Genomic DNA, 25,348 nt, shown 5'->3' on the forward strand with positions numbered 1-25,348 from the left:
AAGCTTCGATTATTCTGTAGTACAGATCTGTTATCAGAATTAAATATTACATTGGTCCATAAATTAAAATAACTTGCCCTCAATGTTTGTTTCTATGAACAACTGGGTTCTAGAGGCGCTTTACTTGGTCACCCATGAATCACCCGTTCGAGACTTCAAAGAGAGACATCTGTTTACCAATATAGTATTAAGTTCCAAAATTTCTGCTTGTAGAAATAAGTAGAGTCTACACTATTGCAGAAAAATCAACAAACTTTAATTATTGATATTCACTATTCTATATCAGTTTTAATGTTAACAATTCAGATTCCATGTGGGGACTTTTTTTTTCACATTCATATTAATTATGTGTTACTAAGCAACAAATTGAACATCTAACAATTTTTACTTTGAACAAAATTTAAAGCACATTTATAAATATTTTCTAAAATTTATTAGCAAATAAAAGACAACACACAAAGATTACTTGGCCATCCTACATTTCGCAGATGACCTAGTAGTATTTGCTCAGGAAAAGGAGGTCTTGATTTATAATTTGAAAATTCAAAAAAGGTATTGAAAAAGAAAGGATATACTCAAAAGAGTGAGTATTCGGTAGGTGAAAGAACCTGCAAGACAGGTCTCATGCCCAGTGGAGGGGGAAAATAACAGAAATTATCAAAAAATGTTTAAGATATGGAAGCCGGAATAAACGGCATTAATGGAGATTTCTATTGAAGCTAGATAGAGGCAACTCCTAGGCAAAGGATAAACCATAGCGAAACATCAAGCCGAATTTCCTGAAAGCAATAATTTTCTTTAAAAACATAACTGTATAAAAGAAAAGAAAAAACAAAACAAAAAAACAAAGTAAAAACTATTATTTAAGACACCAGTAATGAAATTAACATTAGTAACAGTAAAATTTATTATAATTTTTACAAAACTGAACTAGGTTAAAAAATAAAACATATTTCATTTTTAAGCAGAATTCTAATCAATAACGAAAAAAAAGCACCACAAATTACATGTTTCTACTTAATCTATAAAAATTTTTTAGAAGACAATTTAAATTTAATAAACCTAGTTAATCTGAATATTAACAAATAAATAAAGGAAAAGACCAAAATAATTCTGGTTATTTTAATTTTAATTTTTTCATTTTACTACATATAAACAAATTTATTTATTAGTTTACTTATTATAATCTATATTTAAATTCAACATTAAAAAAAAAAATTACTGTCATAATCACAAAAAATAAAATTTATTAAGACATATAAAAACTTGTTTCCTTTTTTTAGCTGTGTCTTATAAAAAATGTACAAAAATACTTTTGTTAATATATAAAAATGAATATTTATGTTTTTTTGTTTATATTATATTTATATATTGTAAGTAAATTCTATTTAAATTGAAGTAATTTAAATGGAAGGATTATTTAGGGTTACAACGTTTCACTGAACGTATTTTTGAAAATTAAAATGAAATAAAAATCACTAATACAACTAAAATTATTAAATTTGTTATTTTCTACTGATGCTAGCTCATAGGCACTTGATACCAATTTTTAAATTTTGATCTGCGATTTTTCTTTGCTTTTTTTTTACAATATTCACAGAAAACAATTTTTTTTAAAGGAAAATTGTAATTAAACTTTTTTTTTTGCGAACATTAAGCCTTCTATACAACAAAATACCAATTATAACTCAAAAACAAAACAAACGTATCTATTTTGTTTTCTCAAAAGCGTTAAATGATACAAAACAAAAAAAACGTAACTGGGACAAAATCACAACAATTAAAACATGCAAAGTATAGTTTAATCTAATTAAATAGGCTTTCACAATTTTATAAATACTCTCTACGATTAACAATCAGCATTTAGTAAGTAATAACTATAGATTTAGTAGTTCATTTACAAACAAGCATGCTTAAACAAAACAAAACAAAAAATCACAATTATTTACTTGTTTTAATATTAATTGTAAATAAATTTACAAATTAATAATAATAATAATTAGCACAAAGTGAACACATGTATTTAGCTTTGTATTTGTAAACATAAAAGGATAAAGGCAAAAAGGAAGACTTTTTTTCAATTCTAACGATTTAACATCTATATTAAGTCTTTTTCATTATATCAAGACGACCGAAGAACTCAACTCCCAACAAAAAAAGAAATGTACAAAGGAACTCCCGGACAAATTTTTAAATCTTAAAATTATGGCCTGAAGTTGAATAGAAAACTAATTTCAGCTTCAATATTCTAATAACTTTTTATGGAAAGTTTGCTACTAAAAAAAAAATTAGGTTAGAGATTAGTTTGGATGTGAGGTAAAGAAGATGGGGAATAAAGTATTCTTCAAGGAAATGTTTTTTTGCTTCCCTATTAACATATCTATAGCAAAACGCCTTACTAAGAATCGGGTAATAATGCGAAAGTAATCGGGCCTATTTTTGAAAAGTTGGGGATAAGGACGGTGCCTAAAAGGATATTAATATTTCCTCAGTGAAAGCATAAAGCGATTGAAAAGACCAGCCATCTCATTAGAAGCAAGGACAGCCAAAAGAATATTTAATGGAGAATTACCGAAAGGGAGTACCAAGAACAGATGGAAGGAGAGCTTGCGGAAGGACCTTAGGTAATTAGCCAAGAGTCATAATGCTCGCTATCCACTGATAGTTGCAGGTCAAGGGTCAAGATTTGCGACGGAGCCTAGGGTCGGTTACGCATTGAGGATGTAAATTTAATATGTACATCACTTTACAACTTTACAACAGCAATATACCTAATGTTATAATTCCACTGAGTATAAAAGAGGTGATAAAAGAACCATTGATTCAAAACTAGCTTTAAATCTGTTAAAATTAGACAATTGCGGTAATTTTTTTTTTTACTCTATTACAGTAATGTATTCTTATCTTAATTTGTTCAGCTTTATATTATTCCTCGTTCGAACATTTACTTCCATTAAAAGTGACGGTCTCCTGCTATCATCAAATAGTCTCGAATACATCCCATTACCATACGCCAGAGTATTTCATATTCGCGGTTGATGGGCTAATAAGAAAACATGGTCCGAGTTATTAAGATTAGAATTTGCTCATTTAAACATAAACTTGAAAAAAAATAAATAAATAAAAAAAGTTAAAAAAATAATAATTTAATATTTATGACTTTTTTCATATCATTACTTTTGAAACCGTTATTAATAACAAATTTTAATTCAAGGAGCTTAGTTATTATTAATTTTTAAGTACCGTGTATTATTATTTATACCAATAATTAAGAAAAAAAAGTTAATGTGCTATAGAGAATCCAGTCCTTAATTCTTTCTTATAAAGATGTTAGCACAATGGCGACGATTAGATAATTCATTGGAATATGATGAAAGAAAGGAGTATTTACGCACCAACCAATTTTTAATCAACTACATATTAAAGTTGGCCTTAGATTAGGTCGCAGTGATTTGGTTTTTATTTAACCAACTCCTTCTTCAATCCTTTGAATGGCTTATTCGCTCCCAGAATAGCACAAACGCTCAGTTCTCCTTATCTCTACTCACAAAGTATTCGTAAATTTGGAGTATGTCTAAGGAATGAATGGGTTCATTTTCAACAGCGTGCCTTCCATTATTACATCTTATCTGTTTAAAATTTGTAGATTTGACAAATTTAAAATATCTGAATGAAGGATGCAATAATATCAATGTTGGAACAAAATAAATTGTTCAAAATAAACGTAAGTTTCCAATAAGTTTTAGTAAAATTCAATAAAAAAATTAATAAAAAAGAGCTTAGTTTGTTGAAAGCAATATGAATTAAATTGACGTTATTGCAGAATATTTTACATAGATTAAAGAACTGGATTACTTAGGTTATTTGATATAAATTGATTAGGATGGGCGATAAAAAGATGGGTTAAATAAATAATTGCATTGCCTTAAGTATCGGCCACACGGTACGATCTTGTAGATGAAACAGTTGACTGTACAGTTTTAACTATTTTCTGTTGACGGCTACTAGAAGTATAAGTTGTATCGGTAATACTACCATTTAAGTAATCCCCCGAATTAACTAATGAATTCTGATTGTTACGTGAATATAGGGTAGATATATCCAGAGGTGGTGGAGGAGGTGCGTGTTGATGTGACTGTTGTTGAAGATGTATTTGATGGAATTTTGATGTAGGCGTTGATGTAACAAACGTGTTGATGTTATTACCAGATGGATGGTAAATTTTGGATTTAGTTTCAGTACTGCTGACATACATTCTTTCTGGTGTGGATGGTGAACTTGATTCATATCCGGCCCGGCCACCTCCATTGCTTGCACTACCCAAAGTACCATACCATTCAGTCGTTGAATTCATTGTGCCGTTCATTGGTTCCACTGATGAAAAAGTTTCCTCTATCCTACGAAAGAAAAAAGAGCAACCACAACGTAAAATATAGAAACTATCAAAATGCATCAAAAATGTTGTGGTGCATTTTTACATTCTGTACCTAACTACATTGTTATTTGTACAAATCCTGACTTTTGTTAAAAGAAAACTTCTTGTAGTAAGTAACACACTAAATAAATTAATACGTTATGAGAAATATAGTTCTTTCTGAAATGCTTCAGTACAGCACTTTGAGCACATTAGAAAAATGAGAGAAAAAGTAAAAAGCTACTTTGAGCTCACATACGGCATTCTCTAACGTATTTTTCAAAATTCGATGTTGATCACATTTCATTCTTACTACCTTTATAGAATTTGTAAAATCTGACACTACAATGAAATGAAATCTTACAGGGTAGCCAATAACACAAACCTCTCCGACAACTATCATAAAACGCTTTTTACTTTAATCCATTTTAAAGAAAAACTCAAAAAAGTAAAACATTCGTTCACAACAGTATTACATCCAGAGATAAATTTACTTAATACTCGAAATTTAACCAAAAACCCCTCACACACGCATTCATTTTCGAATGACCTGTTTTGGAATCTGGTATAATCCAAAAGTGAAAACAGCATTTCTTCTTACTGGAAGTTTAGTATGCTTGCAAATAAACTATTGATCAATTATTTCTTATAGGCTTTCTGAAAGTAAAATTGTTGCTGTTATAAATTTTTTTTGGGCATCTTTTTGAATTCTCTCTTTGAAAATCTCTTTTGAAATTCGAGTAAACTGTCAGCTACCCTCTCTTTCAGGAGCTTCCCAGAAAAGCCTGATAGTTAACGAGATGTTGGAAGGTTGAAATTTTAAAACCCTTCTGAAGCCTTAATTTGGGACTATTATTTATAGCGTATCTAGAGGAGGCCCTGGAAGGGGGAGAAGTGTGTTGACACGCACCAGGAAGTGGATTTCCCTAACTGGTGGCTCCCTCTGCACTCCCCTAGTATAATAATCCGATTTACATTTATACTCTTGGAGAGACTGATTTCTTATGGTGCTATAGGGTGAGTAGTGTCACCTGCCATGTCGGGGCTCCCGCAAATCTATTTGGTCGCAGTGTGCCTGATTTGAAAACAATAGTTTTTTTAAATAAGATTTTTATTTTTGGTCAATGTTTGAGAAACCCTGTTTTTCCCCTCTCCCTCAATTTTTTTCGACGGTAACATATACTAATAAGTTATTTATATTAATTAGATTATGGTATACAAAAATATTTAGTAAGATTACCATGTGTTTATATAATCTAAAGTTATTCCATATTTATTATTGATTCACTCTAAATTAAAATAGGATATTAATCAAACTTTATAAAATAAATTAAATAAATGCTTTTTAAAACCAAATAAAACAATTATAACGCCATAAGACAATCACAAAAAATTCCACAAACAAAAGGAAGACAAGAAAACAATTGATAACTTTGTATACACCCTTTGCCATCACCACCCAAAATAGCGACAAAAAACATTGTTAAAAAACTGTTCCATTTTCTAGTAAAGCTCGAATTTATTACAAAAGCTATCTAACTTATAAATCTAAATCTAATTATTCTTTTCTGACAATAATCGGAAGTTTTTAAACAGCAAAAAACCATTTAACAACTAGTAAATTGAAGATCAATTTTTTTTTTTACAAACAAAAATTACCATAAACTCACCGAATTTTTATGAAGCTTCTACTAATTCTGCTCCTCCCATAGAAATGCTTGCATTCACAAAAAGAAAATTTATAAGGAAATTTTATATTAATTTTTGCATAGGAAAATTGATCAACTAAAATGCAGATCAAGAAATGCGAACAAGTATTGCGATTTAATTCAACTTGAAGGTTCTGAATGGCTTGGTGATATTGTAAGTGACAACTTTTTCTGTTGGACTAGAAAAAGAAAGAAAATGTTTGCTAATTACATCCATAAAAATTATTATTATTTTAAACAATAAGAATAAAAATAAAATGATTATTTATTCTAATTTAATGATCAACAATTCTTTCAACATTCCACACAGCCAGTACTGTTAATAAACTCTGTTTAACTAAGCCGTTGTTCCCTATTTTTTTCTTTGTCAAAATACTGATAAAAACAGATTCTTTCGACTAACAACTTAGTAACAAATTGAAGATACCCAATTTTAGAAGCAGGTATCTAGAAAATTTACTCAAAATTTAAAAATAGCTGAATCTGTATAACTTATCTTTGCCTTTAAAATCAAATATTCTGTTGCTCGTTCTTTAGGCAGTTATAAATACTTTGTTTGTGGAATTTTCGGATTGTTTGGTGTGCCTAATTCCTTTGTTCTAACTTTTTGAAATGTTTGCAAATTATCAGACGTTTGGGACACAAATAATTTGCAAAAGACATTTGTAGAAATGTCTGATTCTTAGCTTTTGCGTAGAAAACATCCCTAAAATGTAACTTAAAAATTCTCCAACTTTTTAGATAATTTTTTAAAGTAATAAAAACGCGTAGAATCTTTATCTCAAAATGGTATTCTGTCCTCATTTATCTGTTAATATATACCTTTCCAATTTCATTTACTTGTTCAAGAGTGTCAGACTTGGGATTAACTATTAAGCCAACATTAAATTGGCGCATCAAAATTCAAGTGAGAAACCAGTTCCTCTAGGGACGACGGAAGCTTTGTCCTACGCACTTAGCCAGGAAGAATGTACGAAAAAAGAAGCAGATTTCAATAATTCGGAGGATCGATCAGGATACTGGATTCTCACAAATAATTTACTGTTCAGATCACTTAATGGTTCCTGTGGCCGATTTCACGTTTTTATCCACAACTCCTAAAGTAGGTTTTTCGTAACCATGAATTATTATTGTATATTATTTCTGAAATTTTACCTCGTATCGTAGATATCTGAATCATTAGTATCACCAGCACCGCCTCTTCTTTTATATTTTGCTTGCCTGATAGCGGTTAGTCGTCCTCTTGCTTCTTCTAATTCTCTTTCTATTCTAAGTACTTCAGACCTAAAATAAAATAGATTAAAATGAATATTTCTGGTTTAGATATTAATAAATCTGGATTTCAACCGTGAAGTGAGTCAACATTCAATCCCTTTTTTTGCAAATAACTATCTAATTTATTTGTTGATTTGTTAGAATACAATATTTTTCCACAATTACAAAAATCTTTTCAAGATATGGATACAATTGCAGTTGTTTCATTTTGTTAGCAGATTGGAGACCTAATAGATGATCTGAGAGACACTTTTCCACCTAAGCCGAAGAGGTTGTTGCTCAGAACATCATGCGACTTACAAGGAATTCTACTAGCTTCTGCTGCTAGCACACCTTAGTGAAACCGCTAGTAGTGACTAAGTAGCAAGAACCGTTGACTCTATAGGTCAGAAGATATCTTCTCCGAATGTCCCACTGTAGCACAGCCTCTGTCCATTCTCACAGGAGAATGTGTCGGAAGGCCTCTAGTATATTCTCTGATTGCGTGCAACCGCTTGTTTGTGCTTGGTGTTTGCACAGGAACTTAAAGGAGATTATTCATAACTGCAGAACTCTGCATTAACGCAGTAAATTCTAGGGTTGTCACGCTCAGCTGGAAACATCCATTGTAATTCAGTATTGCTTGAAATTAATATTTGTCTGAATATCTTGCAGTCCCAATTTTTAATAGATACGATTACTTGGGAAATTCTATAGGATATGAAAACTTAATTCTCCGTCTAAGCGAAGAAGATAAGTCATTGTAAGCGTCCTATTCATTAGATGACCGTCCTTAAATGGACACAACTTCGGTTGTGTACCTTATACATTAATTTCATTTTTTGTGAAAGTATGATTATAGTTACCTTGCATTTATTTCTTGTGCAATGCCACCAACCATTTTCCTATTTAAAACAAGACTTCTTTCTTCTTCTTGCTGTATTGCTTGTTGGGCCGCTTTAACTAGGTTATCAGTAGCTCTCTTTACTGCATTACCCGCAGCCTGAAAGAACAGGACATAATCTAATTTTTTTTGTCTGCATATTCTAATAGTATTGAATAATAAATAATTAAATTCAATGCCAAGGATTGTTAAAAGAGAGAGAGAAAAAATATCTGTTGATTTCGAAAAATTACAATTACAGCAAAAGATGTCGGATGCGTCTGCACTAGAATAATAGCAACATTATGTTCGATTTATATTTCAATTGGGATTCAAAAACCCTTTAAAATTCTGTCCAGTAACGCCAAGGGGGCCCCCCAAACGCAGCTCTGGGAAAAAGAGTCACTTAGCGTACGGCCCAAAATAAATAAAAATTGCATTATTCTTTCAAAAGAGTCACTCGACAAAAGCCTTAATAGAAAACCATATCAAATCTACACCTTCAACCTCGGAATTTCAACACAGCATTTATTTAGTCTAGATGCTAGAAAAGCGTTTCCCAAACTTATTGTGGGCAAACCAAGATAAAAAGTACTGAATAATACAAGCAATTGAAGATATGGTTTTCGTGACCGCAAATTGTTAAACTTAGGATGAAAGATTTTGGTTGAGTTACAGAAACTAAGAGCCGGAGAAAGAATTTTCTTGAAATGTGCCACATAGTAAAACAGAACAACACAGTTAACTTTAGGGCAGACACGTCGAATTTGGCCAACTGCTACAATTTTGTCATTAAAAAATAAATAGATATCCAAATTTTGTACATAATTATTGCTGGGTTTTTTAAATTTTACTTCAAATCTTTTGGTTATTTGTTATTTAGTGCATAAGGGTTATTTGGTTTCTCCTGTGTTTTGTGTTTAACGGTTTTTGTTGTTTAAAGAAATTTCCCAATATTTATTGTATTTACTCTTTTGTTGTAACTAGTCTATTGTATCTGTTCAATTGCAATTACCAAAATTCCCGTGTAAGTCCCGCTATATCTGTATATATATACCTGCTTCTCCATTTCTCGCTCTTAGTTTCTGTAACTCAACCAACCCGCATAGCCACGTAAGTTTCAATGATTATAAAGAATTTATTGTATTTTACTGTTTATTTTTGTATTACTAATTTTTACTGTTTTTTCTATGTTACTGACTCTGTAAATTGTTTTGTATTTGTATAATATCCAGGCCCTGAAGAGGACAATATATTTGTCGAAACGTTGGCAAAGAGACGAGTTGTTTTATTTGACCGATTCCTCGCAAATCTTCCATCCTAAGTTTAATACAAGCAATAATTTCTTTTATGTAGGATTTCTGTCATCAGGTTTTTTGTTTTGTTTTTTTACCCCTTTAAGACGCATTAAAAATTCACGCGACCTAAAGGTTACGAAACGCTGCGCTAGAAACCATTTTGGGAACTGACCTCTTCTTAAGTGGCTTAGGCTGGAAACATAGTGGAGCGGCGGGCAAAGCGGCGCTGATAGCGAAGAGCGAAGCGGCGAAATCAAACACAAGTAAACATATGGGACCGCGCATAGTGGCGAGCAAAGCGAAGATAGAGCAACTCTATCTATTTCTAGTTTTTGTTTTTGCCGCTTTGCTCTTCGCTATCATCGCCGCTTTGCCCGCCGCTCCACTATGTTTCCAGCCTTAGGCAACTCTTCGAACATCCCAGGCTAAAAACACTTTCGCTGGCACCTCACGCAATACTCTTTCGGTCTATCTGAAGCTTAGTGGGTACCATAGACGAAATCTAGTTCAACAACAACCGCTCACATATACACACAAATTTACACTTATCAGACTCCTACCCAATGGACATTGATACAATAGACACCACTATAAAAATTTTTTGGTTACAGAGGATTTGGTTTTACATCCTTCCGTAAGTAATACAATTCTAAATCTAAATCTACATGTTCGAAACATAATTTCATTATTCATTAAAACATAGTTTAGAAAAGTCAAACGTAACGCAACCAGAAATAAACAAATTTCACCCTATCCATCCCCACCCACAAAAGTAAATCAAATATGTACAACTAAAAATCAGATTAACTTGAGAAAAAAAAATGGAATAGCTCACTTTCCATTCTTTTCTCATGAAACCTTCCTTGCAAGTCTAGGTAAAGTGAATATCAACATATGAGGCACCGGAGTTATTTTAATTTTGGAGTTATTTTTTGTCTTTCTTTTTCTCAATATTTATTTGAAATTACCACTTCGAAGTTTTGATATTTGGTACTGATAAATAATAGTAGAAAGTAACAAAATCTTAATTTACCTGAAGTCTTTTTGTTGTATCAGAATTTGCATCCGCTTTAACTTTACATGCTACTAGAAGATGTGCAGTCCATGAGGCTACCTGTTTTGCCGATGATACCAGTTTCTCTTCTGAACTTACACCTTGTACAAGGCAATTAGCTGACTCTACTAGTGAATGAGTGGCTGCCGCTACGAGTCTCGCCGCTGATATTAAACCTTCTGACCATTGGCCATCATCAGAACTAGTTAATGGACGTCGACTTACCTGAAAAAAAAAAATGAAGAATTTGAAGTGATGTGCATTTAGTTCTTTAAACTTTATAATAATGCAATCAACAGCACAATGTTACTGCAAATTGGTAGTTTGTATTATGTAAAAAATCAATCCTAACTTTTACAAAAGCGATATTTTGTATTTTCATGTAAACCAGTTTCTATTAACTCAATTTTTCATTACTTACTTTGCCAGAATCTATTAATTCTCTTTGTGCAGCAGAAGCAGCCTTAACTAAAGCTGAAGTTGCAGCGGCAATTGATTTTGCAGCTTCAAGAATCATTTCATCAAAATTTAAACTATCGTCTGTTTCCTGTAAAACCCAAAATACTAAATTGAAAAAAAAAAATAAGAAACCAAAAGTTTTCTAGAAGTGTATATGATTGATGACATTTAAAAGAATACTAAGTTATGAAAGTCTATTCTTTGTTGATTTAGAGCAGTTTAAACTGCATAATGCATTATAAATTATAAATCGCAAATACAAAGATAAAATTTCCTCAATGAACACAACTATGATGAAATAAGTTACAACTGATCTTAATAAACTGATAACACTGATTTATTCCACAAGTAGGTCCGAAAGCACATCGATTTTTTAAAAGGGGGATTAGGAGGATTTAATTAGGGAAGGGATTAGCTATGAGGTTAGCATACTGGACTCCCACGCGGAGGTCCCGGGTTCGAATCCAGCAGCTGACCCTTAGATTTTCTCTTCCTAGGAGCTTCTTACAGCTCACTGTCCGGTGATGGACAGTGTTGTCTGTAACGAGAGAACACTGTCCGGAGGCCGGCAGTGCACTGGAAAAAGCTCCGGGCGCTAATGACCTCAGCTGTTGATGCGCCAAAAAAAAAAAAAAAAAAAAAATAGCTTATTGCAACTAAATTACAAGTAATATGAAATGAGGTATTAAAACTAAAAAAATCCATAAAAACTATTACTACTTTGTGAAGTAGTGTACAATCACTGCATAATATGTTTGATCCTTGGTCGAATAACAACAACCAAGAATATCAAACATATCTTGCAGGGAAAGACGATTTTCTTGATGGTCTTCTTACGCTGTCAAATTCTTCCAATTGCGTTAAAAAGTGCTTTTAGATGTATTTTTGATAATTAGATATTCTTTCAAATGTAAAAGTTTTAACCCAGCTCATCCATAGTTTGAAATGATTTTTTAATTGACAAAAATTTACTTAATATTATTAGTCGTAATAATACACATTTGTATACCTGACTTATCGACTTTCTTGGTCTAAGTCCAGCCAATTTTTTAGCAGCGGCATCAATAGATGCTGCAGCACCTAACAGTTCATTTTCTGCGATTACTTGAGGATCATCTGGGTCAACCCAATCAGAGCCTAAAAACAATTATTCACTATTTTATGTTACAAGTTTTTAGAGACATTTTAATTTTATAAAAAGAATAGTTGTAAAACATTCAGTAATTAGTAGATAATAAATGAATTTTACCTTTCAACTGTTCAGCTACTGCAACCAATTCTGTAACATATTGAGCTATCTTTCTAGAGACTAGAGTCAATTCAGTTTTATCGCTACCAGCTGATTTTGTACTAACAGCTTGAACGGTTTGCAATAGTATACGATATTCTTCAGCTAACTGTTCGCCAGTTCTCAGACATCTTTCTCGCAATTCAGCTGTTTCCGCATTGTGCGCAGTTGCCTGCCAAAAAAAAAAGATGATAATTCAACATAACCTTGCAATTTAAGTTATACAATATATTATTAGATTAGTAATAATATATTGATTCTTTGTTATCAACAAAATTGACAAAATTTTGATTGTACGAAGCTAAATGAGATTGGGGAAGGTATGAAGTTTAAAATAAAAATAAAAACAATACTCCATTTAAGATAGAATCTAATAATTTTGATATTGCGACGTTCAAATCTTAGGAACTTTATAACAGTACTACAAGAGAGAACGACTAACGGAAAAATTACTTTAAATTTGACTTTCTTCTTTTTATTAACTCGCAAGAATTGATAGCATTGGGCAAACCTAATCCAAGTAATAAAAGTAAATGCTTCCACGTCGATTTTATAATAAAATTAATAATTATAATAACTTTATCTATTGAAGAAATATTAGTACATTATCCGAGAAAACAAGCAGTCAGGCGACTTCTTTAGAAGAAGCATTTTAATGTGAAGCAGGAATGACTAAATTTCCCACCCAGAGATCGCCTCTATTTATAGAGGAGGAATTTTCAATAAAAAGCTGAACCCCATTCATGAGTTGCTAACAAGGAACATACTGAACAATTAAATGGCATACTGACGGTTTAAATATAAGTATACTTTAGCGAAATCTAATCTACTAATCTTACCTTGCATACTGTAAGCATGTCAGAAACTGCTTTTCTTCCCATATTCGCTGCTACTATGATATCTTCCTGTTTGCAACTGTTACCAGCTGCAACTGCTCTAGCTGTGGCTAAAGTGATTGGTTTTGTGCATCTGACTAACATCTCAGGGCTTCCAGTTGCTGTACTACCATGCTCCACGGAATGCAGTGCCTGTAACCCGCAGTGTTTACTTTAAAAGCTTTTTAAAAAATCGAATAATAAAATTATTTTTAGAATAAAGTTGTAACTGAAGTTATAAGCTCTTAGAATCCAGGAGTATTTCTCAGCAACTTACATGTAAAAAATGACAATACTGATCACAAACACTACATTTCATTCTCTGTAATAAATAAATATATTGCTTCCTTTAGTTTTGAAACATTTTTCAACAAAAAGATTCTATCTTTAACCGGAAAGTAAACTAAGAATGAAGTTTTAAATTTTTTAATTAAAATTGAATATCAAACAAAGGATAAAGGTGCATTCTGTGTCCACTTTTTTGAAAATATAAACAAGTTCAACGTTAACATTCGATCGTGATAGCAAGAGAAAACAAATTCAAATTATAATTTTACTAAATTGTTGATTTTTCCTTACGAGGAATTAATAACCTACTCTAATTTCCTGTGAAATAACTTCGATAGTTGATTCCAGAGCTCTCGTGCCTCTCGTATGTTCATCCTCTACTGCTTTTACAGTCTTGAGCAAGGATGTTACATTCGTCACCATGACCTAAAACATTTTGGTAAGTTGTAACGTAATAAGTAATAATTGAGTTTTTCTTATCGATTAAGATAAATACGTTGATTTATTTCACCGGATAGTAGAGACTTGGATTTTAAGAAACGTTTTACAGGGTTATTTTAATAACAAAATTGGCGAATCAACCAAAACTGAATTGAAAACCATGCATCCTATTCGGTGAAATTAATAATTTTTCAAGTAATGAATGACGAAATAAACTTGCAACCTGGCATCAAGCATGGAGATTTGAATTCTAAATAACCGTCACCAAAATCTGAACATGCCTTTGCCAGTTAGTTAGGCATTTTTAAAAGGTTTCACTAAAATAATTTTTGGCGAAAAATAATATAAATTCGATACTTAATATTTCATCGTTAGTTGCAATATTTTATTGTAGCTCTGGTGTTTTTGATAAAGAAAAATAATAACTACATAAAAAATATACTTCTTTCAACTTTTTTAAGGTACTTCACTGTCATACTACCACCCTGTGGTTAGATTAATTTCGTGCAGGCTTCTTGTGAAAATATCAATAGTTTAAACAGCAGAATTAAAGAGAAGTCACTATGCTTTTAAAAGTTAAATAGCCGTGCATTTTTTAAGTTTTTATTACTTTAAAGTAGAGTTGATCATATTAGTTTAATGAAAAAATTTAACTCGCAATAAAAATTGATTGAAAGTAATTTATTACTTCCTTTCATCACCGAGTACTTTCAGAATTTCAAATTGAATTTGTACCTATAGAAACTAAACTGTTAATTCATGAAATGACTAGGGAAGATTATTGTTTCAGGTACGAACTGTGTTAGGTTACAATCATATTTACATAACCTACCTATTATGGCGAAAGAGAGAAGTCGATTATTTTTCGAAAAAATATTTGCTTAAAAAATAGTAAAGCTTTTTTCTAAGTTAACTAGATAAATGAATTGTCTTAATTATTTTTTACATTAAGTTAAATTTTGCAAAGCGTTATTTTAAACTAATTTCATTCCAGCACTTAATTGAGTAAAAACAAATTAAACATTTATTAGTGTTAAATTTTTGTGTCAGTTTGTTAATATAAATTCATTACAAATCATTTTGCAAATGAGACCCTTATTTAAATGAATACATACCAGGAATAATTTCCTCCTTTCAAACTTTTATGCATGTGTATTTTAGTAACTTTAAATATATGTATATATATATATAAAAAAATGGTATTTTTAACATAAGGGTAGATTACAGAAGTGAATTTTTCCATAAGGGCTTTACTTACAATTACGTTTTGAAGTCGAAGAAAATAGACAGGAAATATATATTTCACTGCCAAATTCTTTTTCTTAAATAAATTCCAAGGCAATGGACCAGGGAAATGGTTCGACTAAGGCTTTTAAAAGTGCACCTTAGTTTTGAGAGGATTATTTTATTTTGAAAGATGTGTTTTTCAAGTTTTCTAAGGAAAAACATCGTTTTTTTTTATTCATAAATTATATAATTTTTTAAAAGAAAATACAAGAGATAATTGTATAATAGTATATTGGGGGCAAAGCTAAATTCAACTTATTGGTGAGTGAACAAAAATTAATAAAGCCAAGGGAAATTGTGTCCTTTTTTTATCTTTAATTCTTAGTTTATGCGTAATGATTCGTCATTAATTGTGTCAATATTCCCTAGCGTGAGTCGCTCTAAATTGTTGTGAATTAGAAGTCTGATTAGTTCTTCTTCAGTGAGTGAAGCGGCTGACCATTCAGAGTCCTGTTTAGGGAAAGACCAACCAACCAATCAGAATAATAAAAATCCCAAAAAATTGATTTTTTAAAAATTAAATTAATTTTTTTTTTTTAAACAAATTAAAAGAATAATATTTACAATAATCAGATCCAAGGGTAAGTGATTGAAAGAAAAAGAATCTCTTGGGAAAATTTTTCCACTTTGTCTTATTGGAGTTCACAATTAATATCAAATTCATAACTTTTCTTCAATTCTGAAATTACTTCTAACTTGAAGGAACTTTAAAGTATATGATAAACATAACAACGTGCTCCTCGGAAATATCTCTAAAACAACTTTTACGAAATCAGGAGTTGATCATAATCGATAGTTAGGAAGTCTTTAAAGCGCTCAATTCACATGCTATCAACTAACAAGTTAAATGGGAAAAAATTGAACTCAATGACAGGACAAGAAGCTCCCTTCTTCAAGGGAGCTCCAGAAAGAAAGAAAAGGAAACCACCAAAACTAATCACTGAAGTAGCTTCCAAGATGCACACACGTCTGTCTGGTTAATTATAACCAGAAGAGCTCTTAGCCTTGTCTTGTCTGAAAAAAATAGGCAGAGTAAGCTGCACACTAGCGCTGTGCACACCTGAAGAAACTACGACTGGAAAGAGACAGTATTTGCATTTGCAGCTGGGAGATGTAGAAGGCTCCGATACACCTCTTAACAAAATGAGATGACGTTCAACAAGATCAGGATGCTGGGAATTTGTCGGGCCTTAGAGAAGAAATTACCCTTCCTAAAACCCGACAGATTTTGAGATTTCTTAGATATCTCAATTTGATCGGAGAGCAGTAGAGTGAGTGGTGCCACCCGACTCGAGTAGCGATCTACAGATCTAAAAAAGTTGTAGTTCAACTAACTCAAACAAAACTTTCCTCAAAAATTAATACTAACAGTCGCCCTTTAAAGGAGTTCTTTTTTTAAAAAAACTTTTATTGGATAAACTTAGAAGAAAAACCTGGCTATGTCACTCTTCTGACAAACCTTAATATCATATTTTTTCGCTTGTGAGCCTCTAACTCTCATATACTTTCAAAAATTTTGAACTGAATGAAAACTAAGGAAAGCATGTCATGTGATTTTCTAAGTTCTATGGAACTTTGAAGTTTTAATATTTGAATATTACTACTTTCTTTCAATCACCCATTTATATTTCTGAATGTAATTCAGTTTTTTTTAATATTAAAAAACGGTACTAACTATTTTTTGTGACATAAATTATTTCGGAATAGAAGGCTAATTGCCCGAGAATTTGGGTGATAAGAGATGCTCCTTATATAAATAAACTTTAAAGTATCCTCTATTTAATTTGATGCAATTATTTCTCTACGTTTCGACTAAACTGTAATTTTCAAGAATATATCTATCTACAAAAGCAATACAATTAACTGAAAAATAATTTACATGGTACACACCAAAATGATATATATTTTTCTACATATAATACTTTTAAAATAACTGAATAATTGAAATTTGTTTTTAATATGGAAATTCGATAGTTATGAGTGAGCAGGAAAATGTTCAGGAGGGATTGGCTGCAAAAAGAATGCGCAAACAAGTTTGGAGCGTTAGGGACCAAAGGCAAAAGGGGATTTTAGGAATTAGCTGAAATTAGCATCAATAAACAGTTAGTCAAAATCCCCCCTTCCCAACTGGAGGTTTTTGGGCAGCGATGTAAAATATCTTTCCAGTATATTCTCTTGTTTTGTGTAGAAAATAGCCCATATCAGTCGAAACTTAGAGGAATAAGTGCATTAAATCAAAAAAGTTGGATATCAAGGTTATTTAGTGCAGTAGCATCTCATCAACTTTATTATTTAGTCTTCCACATGTTCAAGGGAGTTTCAAATCAAAGACTGCTATTGTATTAACAGCCAACCGAATAAATTAACTGAAATCTTAAGAGTACCATAAATCTAAATCATTAAATAAGAAAATAAATGATAATCAACCCTTTGTGAGACAGCTTGTGTGTAACGATAGTTCGATAGATCAAAAGAAATTCTGAATGTGGGATGCTTTAAAATTTTTGCTTATTTATGTATGAAAACAAATTTGACTTAATAGCTGAAGGCTCTTTTGGGCAGAACCACAATACTTTTGCTCAACCAACAACACTGATTCTCATAGTAACCATTGAATTGATCCGATAAGAAATGATGCCCTCGTGAAAACTATGAGTAGATCACTAATCTGGAATTGACGGCCTTACTTTCTTAATTTTTAGTTGATCTTCTTAGATTCTCAGCAGTTAATTAAAATTAAAGAACTGCGAATAAGTTAATTAAGTTTGCTAACATTGAATCTCGATTCATCCCATCTTCGACGGATTTTTTATAAAACTTTTTTATAAACTTCTCAAAAATAATGTAAAAATGTAGGTTTTTTCAGGTTTTGGGACAATTTTTGCAAGAAATTATCTTATGTATTCTAGGCTATCATTGAAAATTGATCAATATAATTAAAAAGAATTTCGGTAGAAGTTTTAGTATAATCTTTATATTTATGTTACGAGACAATAAAAAAATCTAAAAAAAAAATACTTCAATAATAGAAATTTAACGACTAGTCAATGGATTACACATTTTTCGCGTCCACGAAGGGTTAATTACTAATAAATTAATTACATCATAAGCATGCTCCCTTGAACAAACGTAGGTAAAATATTATTTTTCAAGAACTAATAAAAATACAATACTATGTTTTCTTGTTAAATTAAAGAGTAAAAAGAAATTAGATATAATAATTTTGGCGGAAAAAATCTGTACCATGCATTATAAAGATAATAAACAAAAATGAATAACTAAAATTAAAATCAAAACAGCAAAATATAAAATAAATAAATAAAAACAGAAAAGGTCTAAACTTCAGAAGGTCTAATTTGTAAAATTTAATAAAATATTAATACACCGAAAGCTAGAAAAAAGAAAAATAAATCGATGAAATAAGGAGAAAATTAATTTTGCTATATAGAAAGTTGTGTACACGTGCGCTGAGAGACTGATTGGATTGGTTGGTATCCCACACTCCGTCAAAAAATGGTTAGTCTAAGATATAGATAAATTACACAAATATAAATATATATTATAATTAAAGAAGGAGCATAATTTTTTTAATACAGATAAAAATTATTAAACTCTGTCTTTAATATTGGGGCCACCTCAATTTAAACAAATCAAAAAATAGCATTTTTTTTTTAAGGTTAATGAATTTTAAGGAAAGAACCAACAGTTTTTTTTTTATATGCCTTGATTATAACAACAATGTCTTGATCGACTTTTACCGGTCTGTTTTACTTTATCCGTCACTTCTCTGACTAACTTAATCTTAAGTTAAATTACATAAAAATGCTTTACTCTAGAAATCACAAATCGCTAAATTAACAGCAACTTGATACCTATCCTAAATTAAGAATAGAATCCCACTCTTAAGATAGTAGAATCTGCTTTTAGAAATGCAAACTTGCTTCGGTACAAGAAAGGGCCAATGAAAGAGCGCTTTAATTCGAATTCATTGAACTATTCCAGGCTGCCAAGGATTTCATTTAAACTTGGACGCAACGTATCTTAGAGCCATCTGCCACTTGGATTTGAAGCTTTTTCTCCCCTAAAATATTGCTTTTATTGGGTTTTTGGGTAGACGTTACGCTTTCTTAAAACAGCGTCCTTTATTATAGAAAACTTTTATAATATTGATAACTTTAAAAAACGTATTTACTAGCTTTGTAAGGAGCTAACGACCCCAAAGTCCATGCGCCATATAAACTTGACCTCCGCAGGTAAAGTGAACTAATATTTCTTCAAGAGTATTAGGCGCCCCTACAGGTGACCCAGCCTAACAACTGTTATACCAAAAGTCTCAATCACAATTTCAACCTGCTGCTGGGCAGTTGATTACCAATCGGGTTTTGCGAACCTAAACGTAAACTAGCTCTTCAACTTACATTCATACACACTTTTATAGGAACACATGTTATTAAAACAAACACTAGGGAACCTATACGGACCCTTTGAACAGTATATGGTTTCACCCCTCCTCATACCAATTAATAATGGTTTAAGGCTTAATTCCTTATCTATTGATAGATGGCAAATTTTAAAAAAATTCTGACAGTGTTCGTTCTAATGTAGCTTTTTTTAAAAAATAATTTTATTAAAAGAAGATTGAAATAACGTTAATTTCATCTTAAACAATATTTTCTAAACATTATTTACAGATTATGGCAACAGAAAATTATTGAAACTTATCAGAAAATTTGATATTTAATATATATCCTCTTAACAATTAAAAACACTAATTTTAATACTTTTTTAAAATAGCCATATCCCAAGAAATAATAGCAAAGCAAAACTATTCAAATGAGAAGATTCTTAATGAATTGTTAGAAACAGAGTTTATTAATTGCATTTTAGTAAAATCTTTAGTAATTACGCAATGTATTAGTAATTAAATAGAAAGACAAATAAAATGGAAAAGAAAGAATTATGGATAGCTTTTAAAAGATTTAAAATGAAAAAATGCTAGATGAAGGATGAATTTTACCTTCGCCGATTCCTTAAGAGTGTTCATAGTAGGATCATTGATGGATTTACCAGATGCAGCCTTTGTTGCTTGTATTAGATCACCCAATGCTGAGGCCACATCTTTCACAGCATTAATCAGCATCACCTGCAGCAAAGCATAGTTTGGTTGTTGGCAGCTAGTAAGCAGTAGATGTTTAAACTATGCATTAGTTGCAAGCGTTAAGTTAATTTACTAGTTATCGCGTCATCTCTTCAAGGCAATAATTAATTTTTCTTGGGGATTATAGATTTGATTATCAGTTTATAATGGAACTATTATAAATAAATGATACGATGGGATCATGGCAGAAAAGCTCATCTTTTTTGATAAAACTTAACATAATTATATACCATTAATTCACTGGAATTAAAAAAATGTGCTGATGATTGGAGAGTACAGGCCATACTCGTTCTACTATATAGAAAAAAGTTTTCGAATTCTTTTACGTTTAAAATAGAGCTTTTTCTTTTAAAATTCTATACTCCATATAATTTTAAATTCTCATATCTAACAAGATTTACTATAACAACAACAAATTCTTCTGAACATTTACTAACAAAGCTGTAGATAACACATTTTTTAAAGTTATAATTAATATTTAAATAAGTATCATCAAGTACCTGAGCTTCAGGATTGTTGCTTCCTAAAGAAGCTGCACCAAATTTCACCACCTCTGCTAACTGAATAATTGTAGAAACAGCATTTTGAGCTGCAACTGCTAATTGTTCCTGCGAGCTCGCAGCACCTAGGGCAAATGAAAACTTACAAATATTTGTTTATAAATAACTGAATAAATTACACGATCAAATAATACATCAGAAAGTAAATACGACTAGCGTTATTTACAATTAAATATACTTTACAATAAATACCTGCTACTAAAGTTTTGGTATCTTCAACCAGGGCCTTAGCAGTTTTCAAAATATTTTCACGATGATCAGCGAAGGTATCTCCTTCAGATTCAGCGTTTAATGTACCTGCTGTAGCAAACATTATTGTTGTATCCAAATCGCCAATGATACCGCTTACCGTACTGGCAGCGTTTATGCATGCTTGAGTACCTCGAGATCCTGCCTGAAGAGCTGAGAGCACTTGAGAAACCTGGTGACAGATTAAAAAACATGATTACTCAAAACACAACGGCACACTTGACCACACTTAACTATTTGAAAAAAACTTGAAATAATAAAAAGAATCATGGGGAGGGTCATGCTACCCTTAGATGTTCTGTTCCCAGGAAGCTGTACTACGGTTCACTCTTAGATGTGCCTCTACATACTACGAGATAACACTGCTCGGCAATGCACTGAAAAGGCTTCAGATGCCAATAACTTTAGATAGTGCAGTGCCTTGAATTAAAGCACACTCACACATCCTCTCACACACACATAATCGAAATATCTTTACCTCGGCAGATACATCTTTGACAGCATCTGTCAATGTCCTCACAGAAAGATCACCAACTGCATTTGAATCAACAGTATCGTGACATTCCGCAGCAGCTGTGACGGCAGTCACAACAGCACCTCCAAGTGATACAACAGCCGTGGTGATACGTCCTGCAACTTCGGGATTATGTGAAGTAACACGTGCACCTTGACAGTCTGTAGCCAATCTCACATAATGTTGAGTCAATTCTGATGACAGTTGGCCTCCTTGACGTTTGATAGCCTAAATTAATAATTTACTATGAGAATTAAAATAAAATTTTGCAAAAAATCAAATGCATACTCTCACAGTTTTCTTTTACTACATTCTCATTAAAATGACTCTTCAGATCAATAGCCTGACATAAAATTGAAATCACACTTTCACGGAAGGAGCTTACCTCCATCGTTCCCCAGACTCCCCTATAACGAATTTTCGTAGAACATATATAATTGTTCATATGTCTACGTTTATGTAATATAAATACGAAATTTAGGAAAATCGAGCGAGCTATTTTCGACTAAATGTCATAAAAGTAAAAAAATCAGTACGGTAAAGCGGTTACATCCATTTGATTTAAACCTGGAATTCTAGCCACATTCAGCCTTCGTTATTTCATTAAAAGTTGCATAACATTACACTATAACGAAGTAGATCTTAAAATGTCACTGCCCCTTCCCTTAATTCAATTTTTAAGGGAATAAATTTCAAATTATAATCATAAATCTACGTTTTTCAAGTTGATTTAGAATAACAAGTTTAAAGAAAATCAGAGCTTTTTTCGAGAATATCCACTCAGCAAAGTAGTAATTGCGGTCAAGAGATTTTGAACGCCAAATTGGAACATCCAACTTGGGACCGACCCAGCTGAAATGTTTCAGATTTTTCGGACGCAAGAGATCACAAAAAATGGATACTGACGGTGTAAACTCAATTTTTAGCAATCTACAAGTAAAAGTAAAGGATAAAAGTCAGGGGAAGTAAATTAATACACCAAATGTTGCGTAAACTAACCATTTCTTGCGCTATACGTGCTATTTCTTTGGCTTCGCTGACCATTCTTGTCTGATAATCAACATATCCATCACCTCCTTCCAATAACACCAAAGAAGATCTAGAAAGAATAAAATCAAACAACAGTTAACCTTAAACGTAAAATAACATCAACATACGTCAACTAATGGAAGAATTTATTTAAAGATATTTTTCAAACAGGTGAAATATATTCGTATTGGGTCCCAGGGTGCAGCTTTGACTTTAAAATGAATTACTTAATTTCATGAGTTTTTAGTAATGAAAACACATGTACACAAATACTTAGTGACTATAATAGCAAAAATTCCTTTACTTATCATAGATATTAAGAGACCACCATTACCCAAACTTTAATTCAGAGTTATTCCAACTAAACATTTTTTCTAGCTAGCGCATAGTTATGTATAACTATCATCCTATAAGTAAATAAAATAAGAAAAAAGACAAAAGCACTAAAGTCCGTGGAGGGATGGTTTAGAAAAGACATAGGAAAAGATGGAATAAGATACTAAAATGAAATCCACAAATCTAGTGGCCAGGAAAAACCGGAACATGTTGTACAATAAATAAAATTTGAGGGTTAAAATTCTTACCTGTGTCGGTTAGCCGTAATATCATTTAGTTTAGACACGGCTCTGTTTATTGTTTCAACCATTCTCACAGTAGCAACACCTTCTTCACTAGAAAGACGGTCAACACTTGATGACAGTTCTTCCATTGTTTCTTTACAACCTTCAGCACAATCATCTAATTCTGCGTGTAACTTGATAGCCTAATTAAAAACAAAAATATTACATTGCTATAAAAAATATCACTAATATAATAGATTCACATAAATAAAAAATGTACTTTACCTTTGGATTACCCCGGCACTCCTTAGTTGTATGTACAAATTGTAAAACAGCTTCAGTCACAGATTTTGCTTGGTTTAAAAGTACCATTTGCTGCTTTGAGTGGGCCATGTTAGAAGCAACAGCAATTATCGAAGAAACTAAAGGTTCCACATATGCAACCAGTCGATTAACCTAAATAATGGAAAATTAATTAGCAATGAAGTTAATTTTACTGCCTCTTACCTCTACTAAGGGAAAGTATTGCATTCGTGAGGATTTTAAAGTTTTTGTCTTTTTAGAAATATCCGGTATTGAAGAAACTAGAGAACGAGAAAATGGTTTTTACAAACTAGTAGCATTTGTGTGTGTGTGTTGTGACATCATCATTAATCAAAAACGAAAAATTGCGGAAAATTCAAAGTTGACGAAAATGTGGTAGGTCCGCAGATAATAAATGCTAGATATTAAAAAAGTGAATGCACTTTTTCGAACGGGCTTTACGACGGAGGCGATTAGCAACCATACTTTACTAAATACTTAAAATAACCATTAATTGAAATCCAAGGCCTAACCGGAAATCGAACCCAGTACTGCAAAAAATATTAGCTTTGCGGGCCTCGTCCCTCTAACCACTCGGCTATCATAGCACCTTGCTAGATGATATAAAACAAACAAATCATAGCGGGGGTAAAGTTAAGCTCCACTCTTTTATTGAACAGTTATGAAACTTGAACAATATTTCAGAGTATGAAATGTCTAATTAAAATAACGAATTGAAAAAATATTAACTCGCCTTTATCAGTTTTCTTTAATTTTCTAGACTATCACCAAATGGTTTCATTTAAAATTATGTTAGGCTTAGGTTTAAAATGTTTTCTCAGGGAATGTTGAAATACCATCCATAGAAAACATTGTATTTCAAATAGGAATTTTTAAAACTTTACGCTTCCTTTAACAGTATCACTTTACCTAGGATGAACATTGTAGTAATACTGAAGTCAACTATATTTTTGGAACTAGTTGTTTGAAAAAATTTAGTTAACAAATTGCATTAAGAAAGAGTTGTTTGTGAGACCGTTCATAATTTCTTTCCTTTCTTTTCTTTTTTTCATATTCACACTATTAGAGAGGAAAATATTGTGTTTGTGACGCGAGACAAAATTTTCGAAATAAGGTATTCAAAATACATGGTTTTTGCTATGTGAATACGAAAAATAAGTTTTTATAGCTTAGTTCCAGAAGTATTGTTTTTGTGGCATTTCTAGCAATCATAGATTTAAGAAATTCTGATTGATGGACAAATTGCCTCTAATAAAGTTCGAAATTTTTTAAAAGTAACTTACGGTATGTCCAATATTTTCTGTCTCCCCTTTGGCAGCCAAACGAAGTGGTTCAATGCATTCGGTCATTTCGGCCAACGCTGCTTGTACATTGTCCGTATATCCTCTCAAATGCATAGCTTTGTGCTGAGCTAAGCCGGTTGAGACAGCTACTAAGCATGCTTGATCCAATTGCCTTATCTGTTCGGTTATGATTTCTATGGCTTGTTCACATTGTTCCTGGCCAGGTGCACTATCTCTGCAATATTTTGATTTCAAATATTTTCTCAATGGATTCAAGATAAAGTACAACCGCGCTAAATATTAGGAATGAGTTTTTACAGATAAAAGTTTCGCAAGACTTTTTCTTATTTCTAGACTATAAAGAGATTATAAAAGCACTAAATATTTAGAAAAAAAGTATTTTTGAAGATATTTATCACTT

General features: G+C 31.6%; 1 protein-coding gene across 13 annotated transcripts in view; it reads right to left on the minus strand.

Annotated features, from left to right (window-relative positions):
- rhea (Talin_middle and talin-RS domain-containing protein rhea) overlaps positions 1-25,348 on the minus strand; it is a 99,038-nt gene that overhangs the window by 2,810 nt on the left and 70,880 nt on the right. For 9 of the 13 annotated variants that reach the window (XM_074124486.1, XM_074124483.1, XM_074124481.1 and 6 more), the window contains 16 exons: positions 24,928-25,162; positions 23,606-23,776; positions 23,345-23,523; positions 22,731-22,830; positions 21,696-21,959; positions 21,161-21,389; positions 20,909-21,033; positions 20,268-20,393; positions 13,832-13,948; positions 13,199-13,387; positions 12,321-12,531; positions 12,081-12,208; positions 11,034-11,159; positions 10,592-10,837; positions 8,244-8,380; positions 7,279-7,407 (listed from right to left, as the gene is read on the minus strand). In XM_074124486.1, coding sequence (XP_073980587.1) covers positions 7,279-7,407; positions 8,244-8,380; positions 10,592-10,837; positions 11,034-11,159; positions 12,081-12,208; positions 12,321-12,531; positions 13,199-13,387; positions 13,832-13,948; positions 20,268-20,393; positions 20,909-21,033; positions 21,161-21,389; positions 21,696-21,959; positions 22,731-22,830; positions 23,345-23,523; positions 23,606-23,776; positions 24,928-25,162 — 2,712 coding nt within the window. The other 4 variants (XM_074124492.1, XM_074124490.1, XM_074124491.1 and 1 more) reach the window with 4 other exon arrangements.

The sequence above is a fragment of the Rhodnius prolixus genome, unplaced genomic scaffold, assembly GCF_049639745.1.
Source record: "Rhodnius prolixus isolate KJV_2025 unplaced genomic scaffold, Rpr scaffold_3, whole genome shotgun sequence".
NCBI classification, from domain to species: domain Eukaryota; kingdom Metazoa; phylum Arthropoda; class Insecta; order Hemiptera; family Reduviidae; genus Rhodnius; species Rhodnius prolixus.